The sequence below is a fragment of the Labrus bergylta genome, chromosome 21, assembly GCF_963930695.1.
Source record: "Labrus bergylta chromosome 21, fLabBer1.1, whole genome shotgun sequence".
NCBI classification, from domain to species: domain Eukaryota; kingdom Metazoa; phylum Chordata; class Actinopteri; order Labriformes; family Labridae; genus Labrus; species Labrus bergylta.
In genome coordinates, this window is record NC_089215.1 from 10,506,480 (window position 1) to 10,526,081 (window position 19,602).

Genomic DNA, 19,602 nt, shown 5'->3' on the forward strand with positions numbered 1-19,602 from the left:
GGAGATTTTGATGCAGAAAATGAAATGTTAATGTCCATGAATTGAGATTTGAGAGAGTGTGAAGTGGGAAATTTCAGCATGGATTTTGGAGGATTGAAAAGTGAGGAAATCAGCGTTGTACGGGAGGTAGGCGGAGCATAACACCTAAGCAAGAAGAAAGTGAAAAAACGATTTAATGCTTAAATGTTGTCTCAATATACAAGCCTAGATTAACTGATAGGCTGATTTGCATGGCTGAATTAACTTCTTCACTGCAGACTTGCCGTTTCCTTTTTCCGGTGTTGTCTGCAGATTTAAATGACCATACAAACCCGTCCATTTACACGTTGGTAACATTCTTTAAGCTTCTCTCCTTGATTCCTTTTACATAGAATTTCTTTATCACTTGAAACATGAATTCAACATTTTTTGTCCGATTTTTTTTTTTTTTTTTTAAAACAAGGACATTCCTTCTCCACAGACTTACAAGGAGCACAAGATTGGCAGTGGCTGTTTACGTAAGAAAATAGAAGCTGTGGAGGCTTCGTTAATGTTATTGGTTACACCTGTGTTTTCACAAGACTTCTATTCTATTTTTTCTTTTCATATATAAAGAGGATTTGCTTCAGCTGCTGCTGTGATCAAAATCCCCTGGGTTTCATTGGCAAACACAATGCATTCATTTCCCCGTTTAATTCTATATTCATTCTATAAACTTCATGTTTATTACATATTTGCTTGGAGGAGTCTCTGAGATGAGCAGGTGGCTGGAGGAGTAATTGACTGCGCTCGAAGTTAACATTTACAAACACACATAGATACAAACACACACCCACACATTCTCTCTGTCGACCTGCTCCCAAACAGCCCCATTCATCACGTTGTGATTACTTGATAGCTTAGCCAGTTGGTAGCCCATGTCATAATGTTTAGCCAGCTGTGACGGTTGGCCTAATGACGGGACTGGGTTTATTTAATGGAGCAAAATCTGCTGGAAATGTGAGAGTTGCCAGATCCTCAGAAAATCTGTCAGGGTAGTAAAGCGGGGAAAACTGCCTGCCACATGCAATGAGAGGCAGGTGGGCAGAAACAAGACGATGCTGGAGCTCTCTTTCAAAGCTAGCGATGGTTTAATCTCACTGCCTGCATGGCTCAGGCCACTAATATGAACTATTAGACACCCATATTCCAAATGTGCTGGACCAGACAAAGTTGTGAGACGTACACGGAGGCTGTAACAAACACAGAAAGTTGATTTGGCTTTTTAATAATAAGCTATGGCACCTCACCAAACTCCTGTTAGACTCCTTTTCACCAGAGGTCACCATATTAAACTGCAAGATTGCAAAAAAATAAAACGTTTCTAGTTGACTTGTAATTTAAGTCACCATACGGTTGTTTTTAACCACATAATGAATCAGTCAGCTTGTGAGCTAAATTTGGCGTAAGCTAAGATCACAGCCCACAGAGCCCCATCAAAAAGACTCAGAGAAATACAACATTTGAATATCATGCAACATAAAACTGCTTTATTCTTAGGGGGGGGAGGGCTTTATCACCTGGTGTGTATGTTTTTAAGAGAACACTCTAGAGATTATGGCTTCGAATAAAACCAATGTGACATGAAACAAAATGAATCTGGAGATAAAACAAGCTAAGCTCATAGAAATAAGTGATCCATGGCTCAGCCCGCTGCGTCCTCTAAATCATGAAGCTGTTAAAAAGAATTAGGGATATAGATTAAAAAAAAAAAAAAACTTTAATTCAGTGTTTTAAAACGTCTGATTGCCCATTGGTTCATTAACCTATCAACAGACACCACTGTCTATAAAGGGTTACTTTGAGACACTGTAACATTTACAGATTGGTATGCTGTTAATTCGTCAAGCAGCTAAAATCTCCACTCAATGACTTCTCTTCTTGTGTTTAATTTGTCACCCATCTCACACCAGACCAGCTTCTTTTTTGTTAATTACTGATTTACATCTGTTGACTTCTTAGTTGAAACCCTGCTTAGATATGCTTCAACTTTGGCGGGAAGTCAAGGTACAGAAAGCTGCCAGCATGAAGGAGTAAAAAATTTAAAAGTTTTTGACAGATAAAACTCTCAGCTGTATTTAACCTGCCAAACTGAAGTCAACCCTTGAGAGGAGTTGGGCCCACAGTCTACATATACATATTTAATCTTTGTTATCGGCTGATATTGATTGACTGATCCATTCCCAGGTTTCCACCAGTGAGCGAGGAGGCTGCTGTTGGAACCCCGGTGGGATCCATCATGGCAGCTGCTGTCAATCAAACCATGGTGTACTCCATCATCGAAGGCAACGAGGGAGGTGAGTGTGCTCTGGAGCTTTTTATACTCCAAAATAGTGCTTGGATTCAGCTCCACTGCCTGGATGTTAAAGCCAATAAAGTAGCTGCTTCACTTATATCGTTAACTTATGAACAGGGTTATTAGCTGATTAACAGCAGACATGCCAGATTCAGGGTTAACAATTACAGGTGCACTGTATTGTTAAATTACAATCCAACATTTCTCTGTGGCATGTATAAAATAATAAGCAGGCCCAGTTTGTTCAGATTTGTATCAAGATGGCAAGATGAAAAGAGCTCATTGAGTGTGAAAGACAGTTCATTGCAGGGGCATGAATGGAAGGAGCTTCAGTTACAAAGTTGAGCACTTGAATTTTTTCATAGAAACTAAAACTAAAAGCACATTTTAATAAATAAATAAATAAAATGAAGTTGGTAATAGTGGCTAACAGCATATATTAGATGCCCTTGTGAGTCTTTATTAGTGTAATATGTAAGTATGATTCTTTATTTTGAACAAGTTAATAAAACAAAAGTTGGTAAATAACTAAATAGAAATAGAAAAGCAGTTGAAAAGATGATGAGTAAACTAATATGGCTGACAGCATTAATTAGTAAATCACAATTAAGGTCTGAAAATAAATCATTCATTTTTTTAATCACAATTAATCGCATGCTTTTTTGCCCCTTTAGGCACTCTGTGGATAAGCCTCTGCAGTGATTTTGATGTCCAAACTGTTCCACAAATCTACCCCCACAGATTGTTCCGCACTTACTTTTTAATATTGTTCGCAGAATCTTTTAAGTTCAAGTCTATTTTTTTTAAGGTTAAGATTTCCTTTTAAGTTTGAATCCCCTACTCTGTTAAAAATGAGCAGATTTTGAATATGAATTTTAAGTTATTCATTTCTTGTTCAAAATATAATTCAATGGACTCCTTCTTTTCGGTAGAATCCAAACAAAGTACTGTAGAACACAAACCACTTAATGCAAATTGAATTTGGTGCAAACTAACGTTTTGACGCACTGGGTCTTCAACTGTTTGACTGTGAAGACGTAGTGTTGTGTTAGTTCACTCTTCTTCTGGTGCATGAAAATGTTGATGGAGAACATGATCAGAGTGTGTCATGGAAATGACTCATGACTCTTCTGATGAATCATACTTTACAGTATTCTTGAAAAATAGATGCCTGTTTTTTTATAAACCAAGAGAAAGGTATGGCTTTCATACTTGAGGGTGAGTGTCCGTCCCCTTTGTGATGCTCTCGGTACCATTTATTAGGGGAGGTTGAGGTCTATATTACCAAATTATTTCGAGGTATCACTTCAAACCAACCATGAAACATCTCTGCTTTGTTGGGAGTGATGTCTTTCATGAGGACAATGCAAAGTGACAGGTGGACTCTGGAAGAGGAACATTTTGGCAGGCACTGAAAAGGTGTAAATGGATCCATTGCTCCAAGATGTGCATGTGAGCCTAACTCTCTCTTGGTTCACACTAAAAATAGCCACCAAAAATGGTCTGTTATCTTTGTCAGCTGCTGCTGAAGTTACTCAGGAATAAGCATCCTGTCTTTTCTACTCATGAAAGCCACAGATTGAAAAGTTTCTCAAAAACCAACCAAAAGGTTTAACACTGTGTCCACGGTCCATCTTAGCGAGTCATGCTTGTATTTATATGCATATGTTTATGGATACCCTCATAGCTGTTACTGTTACTCTTCTGATTCTTGAGATTTGTAAAAATAACAAAACCGCTTTAGACTTCTTTGATTTGCATTTAACTCAGATAAACCAGAACAGATGCATCTCAGATTTACATGAGATGTGAGTAAATTATTGGTATAATCTGGATTTCATCCCTGTCATTATAGACATAAAGAAAATTGTAAATTAGGGCCCGACCGATATTTTTGGGGCTGATACCCATATTAGGAAGAGAGAAAAAATGATACAGATAAATAGGCCGACATCTTTCTCTGATCTATGGTCAATCTGTAGAAATAGACATAGATATACACATTTATTGTGTTAAGCCCTCAAAGTCAGTTAACAAACACTTGTGGAAAATACATTCAGAATAATGGAGACATGATGGTCACTCAACTGGAAAGTAACTGCTCATGTATATACATGCATCACCACTTGACACCCTGGAGAGTGATGATGCTTGTTGTAATCCAAATAGCGCCCTCTGCTGGTGACAGAGAACTGTTAGTTTTATACAATGATGATCAAATGAAATGCTACTTAACTGGTGAATAAATCTAGAAATATCGACGCATATATTTGATAAAATGAGTCGATACTGACAGTCAAGTGATAAACTAATATCGGCCAATATTATCGACTGGCCGATTAATCGGTCAGGCTCTAGTGTGTAAAACCACATAAACTGTTGACTCAATATCCAACTGCTTCTTGACCTTTCTCTTCTATATTTTACTGTTCCATTAATTCTACCTCCCTCTCTCTCTCTCTCTCTCTCTCTCTCTCTCTCTCTCTCTCTCTCTCCAGGTGTGTTTACACTAAATGAAACAACAGGGATGATTTCCACAGCAAAGCCCCTCGACTATGAGGCCAATTCCAGCTATGTTCTGAGAGTGGAAGCAGACTCCATGCGAGTCGTGTCCTCAAACCTTCGAGCTCCCTCTAAGAGTAAGTGGTTATTGTTTCTGAATGTTCCTCCTTGACATTTTGTTGCATCACTCTGAAATTACAACCGCACACATGCACACTGGATTGAACCACCAGCTGGTTTATATTATTGAAATAATATTCACAGGCTGTATAGCTTTTCCTTTAGCCCGTTCTCTTTCTTTCCTTCAGTCACTCACACTTTCATTCTCTCTTGAGCTCTCTCTTTCTATTTTTTCCTCGTACAACTTCTCTCCAACTCTTCTTTTTGTCTGTACATCTTCGAAGACATGTTCTCCTGGGCCTTGGCTGCTGTTGTTACCTTTCAGGCAGCTCCCCCCCCACCCCCCACCCCCCCACTCAGCTGTCTATCAAACCTTTAGGCTGCACTAGCTTGTTGTCTGTCTGTTGCTCTTTCAGAATTATTTCCTTTCCTCCTCCTCTTGCTGGATTTATATCTCATTAGCTGTCAAAGAAATGTTGCTGGAATCTAAAATCTAATGTATCAAAAATGTTTACAATGATCAAAGAGGCCAAATAGAGGTGCGTGCAGTTTGGAAGATTGAAGATTTTATCAGTGAAGCTATGACTGACACAAACATTTGTACAAAGTTATCTGCACAGGTTGAGTCAGTGTAAAATTGTGCTGAACGTACTGTTTTTTTTTTTAAACATAACTCTAAGGTTTTCCAGCTCTGTTCTCTCCCTTTTTCACATGTTTTAGTCCCTCTTTCAACTTCATTTTTTTAACCCTATTTTCCTTATTTCTATCAATCCAACAATGTCATTTTTAAGCCGTTGCATAGAGAAAAGACAGACGAATCAAGTTGTCATGTATTTAATTAAAATTGTATATTTCTGAAGGAAGAGTGTTTCTGTTTAATCCCCCTCTTCTTCTTATTCTTCTACAGAACCACTGGGAACATGTAAAAGTTCCCGGAGCTGTGGGGTTATGGGGAAATAATGTGCTGTGTGTCTGATCAGGGAGAGCTGAGGTTCAGTTTTTGTCTTGGCTGAGTATTAATTGTTTGAATGGAATGTGATTTTGACGCTACAAGTCTGCCTGTTTAATTTGATTATGTAAATCAAGTATTGTTCTTCTTCTCCTTCTTTGTCTTTTTCCTCTTCTCCACCCTCTCCCCTTTTCTGTCTCTGCCTGTCTTCCTCCCTGTAAAGACACATCCTCATTCTTTTAGTTGTTGCTCAGCTCAGCGTTGCGTCTCTTCTTTCGTCTTTAATTATAGCGTTTACCACATGCTGCTCTCTTTTCATCCCCCTATTTGAGTTTAAGCGTTCTGCAGAGATTAAAACTACAAATCATTTGTAGTCATTAGCAAATCTCCATCAATTCTTTTTCGGTGCGCTTTTTAATCAGGCAACAAATCAATAGCATTTTAACAAAGTCTTAATCCAGTTTTCTACCTCAAGTCAAGGTTGGAATTGTAAGTAGACGTTTTACTGCTGAGTCTCGTTGACTCTTGTAGATAAGAAGATTAATGTTTGCGTCTTCTTGTTTGTTTTCCCTTTTTTGTGCCAAAGTTCCTTATGAGACTTTTTTTCCCGTCTTTTTTTCTTGGAGTAAAAACTTGAGCTCGTTCACAATCCGGGGATTTGTCCTTTTCTTTCTGACACATGACTCACCCTTTTACTGAGTTCTGTTGTTGTTCTGTTGTTGTTTTGTTGTTGCTGTTTTCACGTGGGTGTGATTCAAAAACTCCCTGTTTTCAGCCAGATAAGACTGAATGAGAGCCGGTCCAAGCTGCAATCATAGAATATGAATGACGGAGGCTCACTGGCACAGTATTCTGTTTAGTACTGAGAATGTGACGCTTGGTCGATTTGCAGAAAAGTTTCATCTATTTGGGTTTATCACAAAGACGTTTTTATTTGCAGTTTGTGTTTAATTCAAAACATCTCTTACCGTTTTATTGATGAGAAACATTTTCAATCTTGGCATTGATAGTTTTCAGACTTTTGGCGATGCAGCGTTCTTAAACATTCATTAGTCCCTAATTTTTCTCTTAGCGTTATTTTTTGAGAATTTGTGAATGTTTCTGATAAGCTCTAGAAAGTAAGCTCAAAATACATTGCTGACGTGTGAGACGGGTTGGACTGCAGGTTCATAGCTGCAGGCCTGCTGTGGTGCAGCTCTGCCTGTGGATGAAACCATGGCTCGTATTGGTTATAGGTGATATACAGTACATCAAGGCATTTATTCATAATTACTTATTCCTTTATTGTTTTCGTTTTTGATTCCTCTAGCTCTATGATAAGTTAAGAGGAAGTGGTTCCAGCACCTCTAGCATAAATACAAAGCAATTTCCTCGAAAGGTGTCTTACCTTAATTATATGCATACTTTTTCTAAAATCTAATGACAAAAAAGGAAATAGAAAAATAATTAGGTAAATGTCTGTGCTCCATACCACATAAACGTGTTTCTAAAAGTGCATGCCCTTTATATATAGACCAAAAGCCTTAAAGTACTGCATTACAACCACTGCCTCAGATCCAAGCTCCAGTCTGTTTACCAAAAAAAAAAATCCACTATTTGTGATTCATGGAAGCTCCCACCTTGTACCTTTAGTTATGCTTGATACCAAACTCTAACTTGTTACACTTGTGATTGTATTTGTGTCCTAGCCAACACAGCCAAGGTGGTGATTGACATCCTGGACGAGAACGACCATCCTCCGGTTTTCACCAGGTCTCTTTACCTCGGAGGGGTTGCAGAAGATGCAAAAACATTCACCTCTGTCTTGCAAGTACAGGTAAAACATTGCAAACTCACACACATTAACCATATATAGGTAAACTTCAGGTGATACATTTAATGTAAAAACACATACAGAAATACTGTTACTCAAGAAGAGAAATATGGGTGCCACCATTACCCTCAAATACTTTAAATCAAGGTCAATCTTTGGCTGCATGCCCGCTGCTACGATCTCGATCGTTGCCTTGTGCTTCATTTTGCTGCTGAGTTTGCTCTGTTGTTCCTGGGTTTCCCCCCATAGTCTATACCCAGGCAGGCTGCCCAGTATATTTACAACTACCAAAGTTTTTTGGCCCCCCATATTTGCATTGCTTTTTTTATTTTTGTTATTTAAATCCATACACTCCTACCTTCTAATTTCATTAGTAAAAAATCTTCACTTGCTTTATACCCGTAGTGTCTGTACATTGTGCAGTAAGAAAGAAAGAGAGTAAGAGAGATCCGTCTCTACTGAAATGTGTTGCTTGTGGTGCTATGACTCGTGTTAAATACTGTATAAACCTCCTAATGGTGTTGCTTTCATTGTATTGTGTAGCTGGTTGCTGCCTACGTGAGGCTCTCCTATGGTGATAACAGGGAAAAAAAAGTTTGGAAACTTTATAAAACATACTGCGGACACATGATGTAGGGAGTTGGACAGCACAAGCTGTGTTAAAGCAGCAATATGTAACTCTCAAAACATTTGAATCTTCCTCCCCCCTGCATCCTCCTCCTCCCTTGAGCCAGTGCGCACTCAGGTTGCCATGTCACGGACATGGAAGCTTCAGTGTTTAGCCAGCTGCTAAACTGCATCTGTCTTGAAAACCTTCTGTGCCCTGACCTCTCTCCGTTGCTCAAAAACGTCTCCAGTTTTGATCCTAGTTTTGACACGTTTCTGCTCATTGGAAAAGACGCTTTTTAGGTCGGGTAGAATCAGTTCAATCTGAACCAGTTAGAGACCACAATAAGTTAAATATGATGCACAACTAATTGAATCCATAAACAGACCATAATAAGTATGTGTGTATTTTATTATTGAGAGAGATAACATTCAGTCTGCTGGGTAAATAGATGAAATGGTTGAAGATTGTTCCCAGCTTCTCCCTCGACATCGACCTCGATCTCTCTGTTAATTGATACATATCTTTGTTTTCCTTCCGTTTTACCAATCTCAGGAGGATTGTGTATCAGTGTAAACAACCTGAGCTTATTATTTAAACGCCTTCAGGACCAGAAATGGGTCACACAGTCTATCACATTTAGCTCTTCTATATGAGAGGGAGCAATATGTTTTAATGAGCCTCAATGCCACAAGAGACATGGGCAGGGTATGAGCTTCAATATTTGATTACAGTTTTTTAAGATCATTTTTCGATGTTCCTGTTTTCATTAGAGTACGCACAGTGAGGGTGACATCTAGATGAGGGAATAAAGGAGAGAGTGTAAGAGTCACACTAAAAAAACATGTTTTTTCACAAGCGTATAAAGTGTATTTTCCTTTTTTCTGGATTATCTCAAATTATAAATCCTCTGCTGAGTATTATATTTGAATTTAGAGCTTTCAGACTGCATTCAGCTGGGATTGGTTTACAATGACCCCCTCCCCCTCAGCCTGACCTCTTTGAATACTCGAGAATTCTGACAGGGAGGACTAAAAGTCTGCTAGTAGGCTTGAACACCGCAGGGAGAGCTCATAGATCTGGTGAAAGGAAGAGGGAGGATTAATAGTTAGATAAAGATAACTGGCATACTGCTGAGAGACAAACCGAGCGGACAGAAGAAGGCAGCGAGCCTATGCATGATTCATGAGAGGACCAATGGCTAGAGACGAGACGTGGGGGGATTCGACCAGTAGAGACGGACAGCGATCCTGGCGGCACATTTGCAAACCTCGAGATGAAAGAAAGTCTGGGAATAGAAAAAGGAGAGAAAGTTCGAGGCATGTGCATTCAGTCAGTTATGTCTCTCAAGTGTCACTAAATCCGTCACATCTGTCTGACTTTCAGTCTTTAAGTCCATAAGGGGATACTACAGATATTGATTGGACTGAAGATGAGTCTCAAATTAGCATCCGTCTTGTTACCATTCCGTAAATGTTTTTTTTTGTTTATTTTTCAAATCAAATTCACTTCACCTTTCTTTTCCTAAGACGATTCATTTTTCCCACCATCCCCAGCGCATTGTGTGTAGGAGTGTGGAATTTACTCTTTAAATTACCTCTTCTTGTAGTGGGTGTTCAAACCAAAAATAGCCCTACGTTGGTGGGGATGTGCTGCTGGAAGCATGATGAGTAGACGGAAAACAATCCAGGTAGCCCAGCTTTAAAAATCAGTTCATAACATTGAAGATATACGACATGACATAACTCAATTAAGCAGCAAAAGAGTCACACAACTGCTGAAAGTTACACCAGCTGCAACCATTTTATTGTACTGTAATGTTTCAATCGTGGATTTATCATTGTTAAACAGCACTGTAAAATACATTAACCACCTCCAGCTTTCACTTAAATCAAATAATAATGCAAACTGTAGATTAAAAAGTTAGAGTCTATGTCCTGATTACAGACTAGGTGGGAATAAAGAGTTGTACAAAACCTGCACACTCTATTGTTAAACAGTAGAAAGTCTAGGATGAAAAAATGCTTGCACATTGCAGTCATACCACTATATTTTGATTGATAATTGTAGGATTGCAAGTTAGAAGACCAGTTTTTCAAACAGTTTAGACACGAATCAATCAATTTGTTCTGTTAAACCAACAAAGAATGAAGAGTTTTCAGCATCCTTATAAGTTTCATTTGGTTTCTATATGTGGACTGAACTCCAGATCTGGTAAGTTTTTGCACTCTTCTGAAAGGAAAACGAAACCTCATTTGAAAACTTTTCTAACTGTAGTTTCAGGATGCATAGCGTGAGCATATATGTATTTTTTTTTGTGGCTATGTCCATAAAAAAACTGTCACATGACAGTGAAACTGTAAACGTTGTTTGCTCGGTGAGAAGCCTATTATGAAGTCTGTGGTTTGGTGAATTGTCCACCTTGACCTCCGTTTACTGCACAAATCCACACTTCATTAATTAAACAGATAAATACCTGTCAAGGCTAAAAAGGCCAACTTTATGATTGAATCTAATGAGTCTTGTGTTTCAGCTGTGCTCTATTTTTGTCATTACCTGCTTAGTATCTCCTTGAGACCTTCCTCTCATACCCCTGACTCTCGATATTTGCCTGTAAAAATTAAAAGAAAGGCTTTCTTTGCCCGTTTGCTGTAAGTTGCTCTGTCAGATCCAGATGAAAGACATCGAGAATTGTAGCAGATAATGTTATATTACAGAAAGAGAAAATCTTTACTCTTTAAATAGGTTATATAAAGGCATCAGTATCACACTGAGGCTGTTTTATACCATTAAAAAAACTATTTGCAGGAGGGTTAACTGAACTTAGTTACATCACTTGCCCAGCTTAGAATAGAAAATGTCACACTGACACACTTGTGCCTTAGTAGTTGAAATGTCTTTTTTTATAGAGCTGCAGGTGGTAATTTATTGCTGAAAAGTAACTCCAGCCTACCTCTGCAAGAAAGAACACTCACACAAAAGATCTTTACATCCTTTCTTTCCTCAGTCCTCCAGTTTCCCCTCCTCTTTTATATACATGAGCCTATTTCATTTGCTTCCTTTATTCTTTCGCCCTCGCTTTTTTTTCCCTTATTCCCTGGCCTTACAATAAAATGTATTTATTTATTTATTTATTGTTTTTGCCATCATAGCTTTACCTTTGAAGTCGAGGTTGCCTCAGAGCTGGATCTGTACTCTATACTCTCGGTCCTTCTTTTTAAGACTCAGTAATAAATCAATGTTTGTCTGAGAGTGTGTCTGCGTGTGGATGTAAGTGTGAGGTTTGGATGAACGTGTGAACAGGGGAGACATTTGGTAGTTAGCCAGACTGACAGAACACACGAATAGACCTGCACATGACTTCCTTTTAACCCCAACTGGTGAGGCAGGGTACTGCTTCTAAAAAAACGTGCGAAAAAGATAGAGAAAAACGACTCTAATGAGAAACACACACAACAAACAGGAAATCAGTGCTAAACTAATCCATAATCACGGCAGAGCTGCATATTGATCAGCTGCTCAAACACCTGGGATTAATTGATCACAATCATGAAAATGACCACAAAGCGAAGAATTGATTAAGATAATCGCAACAATGACTTAATCACAGTCTTGTGTGCATGGATGATAATGATAATAGAATTCATTAAAATGCTGATTAAGCTGCTGATATTGTTGTGGAGTCATAATGATGATGATTATTATAATAACACTGTAGTCATTGGTGTTGTTCTCATTTCACAGGCCCTGGACAGAGACACGGGGAACTACAGCTCTATGATGTACCGCCTCATCATCCCCCCTCCTGCTGGTAAAGACACTAAAGACAGCAAAGACGGCTTTGTCATCGAGCCGTACAGCGGCGTGGTGAAGACGGCCATCATGTACCGCAACATGAGGAGGTCGTATTTTAAGTTTGAGGTCGTCGCTACAGACAACTACGGTCAAGGACACAGCAGCAAGGCGGAGATAGTGGTGCGTATATTTTTGTTTTTGACATCAGAGACAGGTTTGTAATGGTTCTATTAGGAGGTTTATTTTATCTTAAAATAAATTCTGCTGGTCACAAGCTTGATGCATAGTTTGATTGGGGATGGTGTTTTTTTTAAAGTGGCGCAGTAAATGTGCCATCAGATAAGGTTTGGTGGAGAAACTAGCAGCTGAAACTGTTGCAATATATATTTACTTCAGTATTTTCTTTCTTGTAAAGGTGTCAGTGGTGAACCAGCTGGACATGCAGGTAGTCGTATCGAACGTGCCGCCAACTTATGTGGAGAAAAACAAGAGCAAGCTTCTCAGGTAACAAACTCTAATTACCAATACAAGCATTATTAAGCATTATATCATTATACATATATATATATACATGCTTCAGTTTAAGGCAGTAAGCAGGTATTGTCCAGTGTCCCCTATATATTTTATCAAGAGGATGGCCTTTTAATTGCATGACTGAATGCATCTCTTCATATTGTTCATATTTTGACATGGTTTCCCTCAAAACCTTTGCTCTTTGAGTTGCTCTGCTTATACTGAAAACTGTATGCCTGCTCTCCCCCTGCATTCACCTGGTGTCGTACACATTAGAAAAAAGTTTCAGATTTGGAAAATGTACATGACCGCCTGCTCAAGTCTGACAACAACTCAGAAACTCGGGAAATGATTAGGTGCCCGACTTGCCAACTTGACATTATTATTATTATCGTCATCACATGGGGGTCAAAATAAGCTTTGTTCATGTTCAGATACTTTTTTTGAATTCACTAATTCACTGACATTCCACATGTCACGTCTCTGTAGCATCGATTCTGTTTGTTGTTGTTGTCGTTGTTCCAGCTTTCCGAAGTGAAAGCCTGTGAACATACAGGACCATCGGAAGAGCACCTGAATGCAGCATCAGTTCAAACTTCTCACTTCCCACAATCATAGGCCAGACAAACACCTGACATTCTATTGGGTTGGGGGATTTGGTGGGGTTGTTGCACCAACAAATGAAATGATAAAAAAAAGGGATAAGTGTTAACTCAGAACAGGTACACTTTAGTACACTTGAAATCCCCCGACCAATAGAATGTCAGGTGTTTGCTTGACCTGTGATTTGACTTCTGTCTCTCTGTGTGTTTGCTTGACTTTTAAGAGCATCTCAAACAGACAGATACTCTCGAACCGGGTGATGCATCTGCCCTCTGCAGCGTTATTATTGATACTTCCCTTCCTCCTTTACAGCAGGCAGCTTAACTTCAACATGTAGCATCAACACTGCAAACAGATGGCAATGGATGCAGTTTGTTATATGTTAGTAAATCCAACATAAATCAAACAAAACACATCTAGTCATTGTTTACATTGCCACTAAAGGCCTGAAAAGATATACAGTTATAAATTGGTTCTTTAATAAGTGAACAGTCATGCAGTGCTGAAATAAAGTTTGGACCTCTGATGCAGATTTCATATTTGAGAGTTTTATCAGGCAGACGTTCCTCTGTATTGATTTAGCTTCATGGGAGAGACGGATGCTGTAATTGCTACCATGGGGAAATCAACACAGAGCTGATAAAGAGCAAAAACAGTGCTGCGTTTAAAAATAGAGGTTTATCATAATCAAGTGTCCCAGAAAGTTTAAAATATCCAAGTTGTTTGTTGAACTAGAACTCACACTGGTACTGTGACCGGGACATCATCAGACCACCACAGCTAGAGTCCAGTTTCTGATCCTACAACAGCCCCTTTATAATCCTCCAAATGTTTGTCCTTATTTATGTGTACTGGCATTTAGACAACAAGGGCCTGATCTGATCAGAGTAAAGCTGGTTATAAGGATCAAATTCTAATATTGGGTTTAAAAGAACACCAGTATAATATTGAATCAGATGTAATAAGCTACTCCAGCCATATCTTTATCCTGAGAAGACGTCCGGTTTGTTTTTGCTCTAAACTTTGTAGTAGGTGCAGCAAAACCTCGATCCATAAAATCCTGATAAAACTGATCCAAGCAAAGAGGTAGATTCAGGTCAAACTACAGGAACAGACTGTAATCACACTTTTAAGTCGGTCTCACAAAACCACATTCCTAAAGTGATGTTGATACTTTACATGTTTTTTGTTCTGTTTGTTTTTTCGCTGAATTGCAGTTACAGTACCATGTAGAGTTGAGGAAAACAAGATAAGATGTTGTCCTCATAAAACATTGAACCAAAAAGCTGTTTTATATCCAACAGGAAATGTTCAATTCAAAGCGACTGTCAGAATTGATTGTTTTTGTATGGCTTTTGCCGCCCTCTGTGGACAAAATATGTAGGATGAATTTGCATTGAGCACACTGGTAATATAGATTTATTCATCTGATGAAGGTCAGGTTGATCCATTTTTTACTTTGAACATACGGGACAAATTAAGATGGATTGCACAGATCCTTGGTAGCAAAATAGCATTTCGGACTCCAAATAAGGTCAAACCTTAGCCAAGCCAGGCCCAAGGTTACGCCCACATCCTTGTATGTAGATATGAGGATATAGCTGTTTGAGGTTAATTTCCAACATGTTAATATGACCTTCTATTGTTTCCCATAATCCTGTGCTGTAACCCTCTACCTCCTGCCCCTTGAAGCAAACACAAACTGTTTTAGAAATGCTTTACATTTTCTCTCTGGATATCCAAACATACACGATTCATGCCCTTAAAAAACATGAACTACCAACACCACAGTAAGAGCTTTGAATGTCAAATACTCTGACATTTCATTCAGCGCCGCTTGTTTGAGGAGTTTTCTTGAATGTAGCAGTAATGTAATATTATCTCTCTCCACAGTCTGGCAGATATATTTCTATAAATGTAAAGAAATGCACAGTGTTCAAACTAAAACACAAACTGCATTTCCCATTATGTATGTTGTGATATTTCTGCAGGGCTGTGTGTTTCAAAGCACTTTTCACCTTTTCTCTCTGCCTGACTCTTTCCTTTTTTCCTTAAACACAAACACTCAGACATATACATACTCCACAGTGGGACAATACCTGTAGTGTGCCGGTGTTTCAGGGGGGGGAGAGAAATCAATATTGCACAGCATGGGTCTGTCTAGCTGAAGCAGTGAAAAAACATTGGTGTCAGTGTTCTTTGTCTCTGCATGTTTCAAAGAGCATGCAAAAACATAAATGTACATTTTACTGCCAAAAATCTCTTTTTTCTTTTCCCTCCTCAGCATTTTGGAACGCTACGTCCAGGAGCAGATACCGGGGGCAAAGGTTGTTGTGGAAACCATCGGGCCCCGTCGCCACGGCGATGGAATGGAGCAGGAAGATTACACAAAGTCGGACCTCATGATTTACGCAATCGACCCGCTGACAAACAGAGCTGTATCCAGGCAGGAGCTCCACAAGTACGAACTTTGCCAACAAATCCATGAAAAGTGAAATGGCAGCTCTCCAAAAGCTTTATATAAAAAGAATAGGACAGGGACCTCACTGAAGTCTCTATGAAATTAATTACTTTCTATATTTATCAGCCTAAGTTAGGGTTTTGGAGTGCTGCCATTCACAGAAGTTTTTAAGTACTTTTTTGAAGCTTTCTGTCAGCTTAACCACGGAGGAAGAGGAGTTCATGCTTAATTCTGTCCTTCCTCACTTTGACAGAGAGCTATTTTAAAGATGCGAAACAAATAAGGAACTGTTTTAAACAGCTCTTGATATGTTTCTAGCAGTGTGGGTGTATTTTTGTTTTACTTTAGACTGAGACTCGCTGACCTGATGATCAGTTTTTAGCATGAATCCCTTTTTGACATCTTGCTGGCAGAGAATCTTCGCCTTTGCCCGAACATAACACATGAACACCCTTTTAATCTTGGCATCACTTGCACTAAAACTAATGGATTCATGTGTAATTTGTAAGGTCAAATATACTTTGATAAACTCAGTTATTATCTGTTTTCTGATCCCAAGGTTTCTTGATGGTAAACTCTTGGACATCAACAAGGAGTTCCAGCCCTTCCTCCCTCCTGGTGGACGGATCCTGGAGATCCGAACTCCTGAAGTGGTGACCAGTGTGAAGAAAGCTGTGCAGTCTGTGGGCTACACAGAGGGGGCGTTGTTGGCTCTGGCGGTTATTATAATTATCTGCTGTGTCCCTGCTATACTGATCGTTATCATCACCTACAGACAGTAAGTGCAAACCATGTGTAGTATATATTTTTTTCACTCCAATCAGGCACTGTTGGATTTGCAGGAAACTACAGGAAACCTTGCTCCCCCTGTTTTCAACCTTGTTTGAAAATGCTTCTGAAATAGACTGAAACGTATACTTGTGCCTCTTTTTACCTACAAAAGCAAACAAGGACTTTTACTATATATATACATTGTCCGTGATTGTTGCTGGTTACATGGGGTCTCTGTAAAATGCAGTGATTTATAGCATGCAGACCCGAAGAGCCTTTGTTTACAATTCCCATAGAAAAGATACAAGTGAGTGATACGTTTTACAGTTAAAAGACAGCAGGATGAGAATACTTATTATGTACATGACAAGATCACGTACTGCTTTCATCTATTGTAGCCCATCAAAGAATCGTATCTTCTGAAGCGGGCAGTGTTCTTTATCATGTGCTTTTTGTGTGACGTCTTCTGCCCACCCTTCAAGCCACCAACATGACTGCACTTGAAGTGAAACCATCAACTTCAACATCAATTTGGTGCTGCTTAAGTCCTCTAAACACACCGGTCGAAAAAAGAAGCAGCATTTGACTTTAAATAGGAGGGCTAAAAAAAGATAACAAGCCATTTAGAGAACTCGTGAATTTCTGTGAAGAGAATCCCGACAGTCAGAAAAATAGACAAAGCTGGCAGTCTCTCCCACAGGACGTCCTTTTGCACTATTCATCATTTTATCACCTGGGCCAGTCAATTCCCCGGATAATTCAGCATGGCAGCCTGTCCCCCAGCACCAATTCTAATAGTTTGTTTTGCTAACCACCGGGAGAGGCCATTAATTTGATCCGTCTCCCAACCACACATCAACAAACACACAAACACAGATTTCAGCCGGATCAGTGGTTTTGGAGTGACTTACTCATCCCGCTGAGAAAAAGAGACTAATAACAAACAAAGGACAAGAGTGGAGAGGCGATGTCAAAGAAAAACAGAGTGGTAATCATCAGTGCATAATCACTAGCCTCTGTTGCTAACTAACATTAATGAAGACCAATTGTTCAGTCTGCTTTTAAATGAGAAAAGAAAACCTGGCTTGTTGCAGAAAGACTGTGTGATTTATGCTTCAAATAATCACTCATCTGTCTCCATCTTTCCCCGCCGCCCATCTGCTGCGTCCCACCACAACAGGTTTAAAGAGTGAGTACTGTGCTTTTATTCTTGTGCTGGAGTAGTAACTTTGTGGCCGTCTTAAACACCTTTCGCTCTGATTAATCTGTTGACTTTCATTGTACAATAAAATGAAGAAGATCAGGAAGGGCAGTGAAAACAGAAAGGACAGTGCACAATCAAACAAATGACTCCTGAAGAACATGGAATCAGTAAATGTCAGAAAACTGAGGCTTTTATTAGTGTCTGTCTGTTTGTGTGTGTGTGTGTGTGTGTGTGTGTGTGTGTGCATGTGTGTGTGTGTGTGTGTGTGTGTGTGTGTGTGTGTGTGTGTGTGTGTGTGTGTGTGCGTGCGTGCGTGCGTGCGTGCGTGTGTGTGTGTGTGTGTGTGCATGTGTGTATGTTTTGATGTCTTATTCCTGATTATATTGACTGGAAACTAAAGTTAGTTGTTTAAAGTTTGACTATTTAACTTTGCCAAGAAGAAATATATCTTCTTTTACACAAGTACAGCTTCATTTTACAAACTCAAACCTGCCGGTAGCGTAGTGGTTAGTGAGCGCACCCCATGTACAGAGGCTATAGTCCTCTAAGCAGGGTTCAAATCCAACATGTGGCTCCTTTCCCAATTGTTGTTCCCTGCTCTCTCTCTCCATGTTTTCCGACTTTATCCACTGTCCTATCTCTACAATAAAGGCATAAAAAGCCCCTCAAAAATATAAATAAATAAACTCATGTTCAGCTTGTCTGACTGGTTTACCATTGGTTTTGTTATATAAGTAAATAATTGCATTAAATTTAAATCCACCCTAATGGTTAAGGTCAAAGAGAAGACCTTGAGCAATCTTTGAAGTTATTGTAAAAAAAAAAAATAACATTACACTTTAATCCGTCCAACATTTTGTTTAGATATATAACTTCAATCTCTCTGTGATGATGGAGAAAATGACAGGGTGTTACAAAAATCACTGGATATACTTCTTTTTAAGATGAATTGTTTTGGGGGCTTTTTGTACCTCTATTGGAGAGATGACAATGGATATGGTCAGAAATCAGGGAGAGAGAGGGAGTGGGGAACGACCTGTGGGAAAGACTATAGCCTCTCTGCACATGGGGTGCACACACCAACCACTGCGCCCCAGACAAACTTAGTTTCATAGGAAGCATGACTGTCTGTGATAGAATGCTCTGTGGTTCATTAAATGGTTGATATATCAGTCTGGACAGAAATTATGTTTTGAAGGATAAAAGCAAAAGGGTGTCATTACTAACATATGCCATGACATTCTTTTCAATACTTAAATACACTCTAATATCATAAAGGTGCCTGCATGTAATTGTTTAAAAATAAAAATGTCATTTATACATCATATATATATATATAATTTATAAATTGCATGGTACTGCAAACATTATTGCAGAAACCTGAAAAGTTGTAACGTCCTCCTGCACTGCTCTAACTTCAGAAGACAAACTGTGTGTGTGTCCTCTCTGCTGTGTCCAGACGCCAAGCCGAGTGTGCCAAAACTGCACGCATCCAGATGGCCCTGCCAACTGGTAAACCTGGGGGAGGCACTGCCAACAACCTGTACGAGGAGCTGGGTGACAACGCCATGTAAGTGAAGTGTGAAAGTGGCATTTTACATTTATGAGCCAAAGCAGAGGAATTAGACTAACTGATTGACACATTCACAACCTCTTAAGATTTGTTTAAAAAGCACATGAACAGGCTTTCTAACACAGAGCAGCCATTAAACAGATTCTTCAAAGTCTTGACTAAGTTTCATATGAAATTGATAAGGCGGCCGTACTGGCACAAAGTGGTTGCACTTTCAGCCTTTGAAGACTTTTCTTTACATCAAAATCCTGTTGGAAATCCTCTGAATTTGTTTTTGAAAGTTTGAAATGAATTATACAGAAGTAACTCTGTTTTGATGTCTGATATCAGGATTTACAAAATGTTTCTTACATAGCCGAGCAGTGGTCGATCACTGA

General features: G+C 39.1%; 1 protein-coding gene across 1 annotated transcript in view; it reads left to right on the forward strand.

Annotated features, from left to right (window-relative positions):
* Positions 1-19,602, forward strand: part of LOC109990583 (protocadherin-15) — a 184,322-nt gene that overhangs the window by 137,239 nt on the left and 27,481 nt on the right. The window contains exons 27-35 of the mRNA XM_065949432.1: positions 2,206-2,315; positions 4,813-4,953; positions 7,574-7,701; positions 12,050-12,280; positions 12,516-12,604; positions 15,501-15,677; positions 16,237-16,455; positions 17,629-17,637; positions 19,112-19,222. Of these exons, the coding sequence (XP_065805504.1) occupies positions 2,206-2,315; positions 4,813-4,953; positions 7,574-7,701; positions 12,050-12,280; positions 12,516-12,604; positions 15,501-15,677; positions 16,237-16,455; positions 17,629-17,637; positions 19,112-19,222 (1,215 nt within the window). The remainder of the gene's footprint in view (positions 1-2,205; positions 2,316-4,812; positions 4,954-7,573; positions 7,702-12,049; positions 12,281-12,515; positions 12,605-15,500; positions 15,678-16,236; positions 16,456-17,628; positions 17,638-19,111; positions 19,223-19,602) is intronic.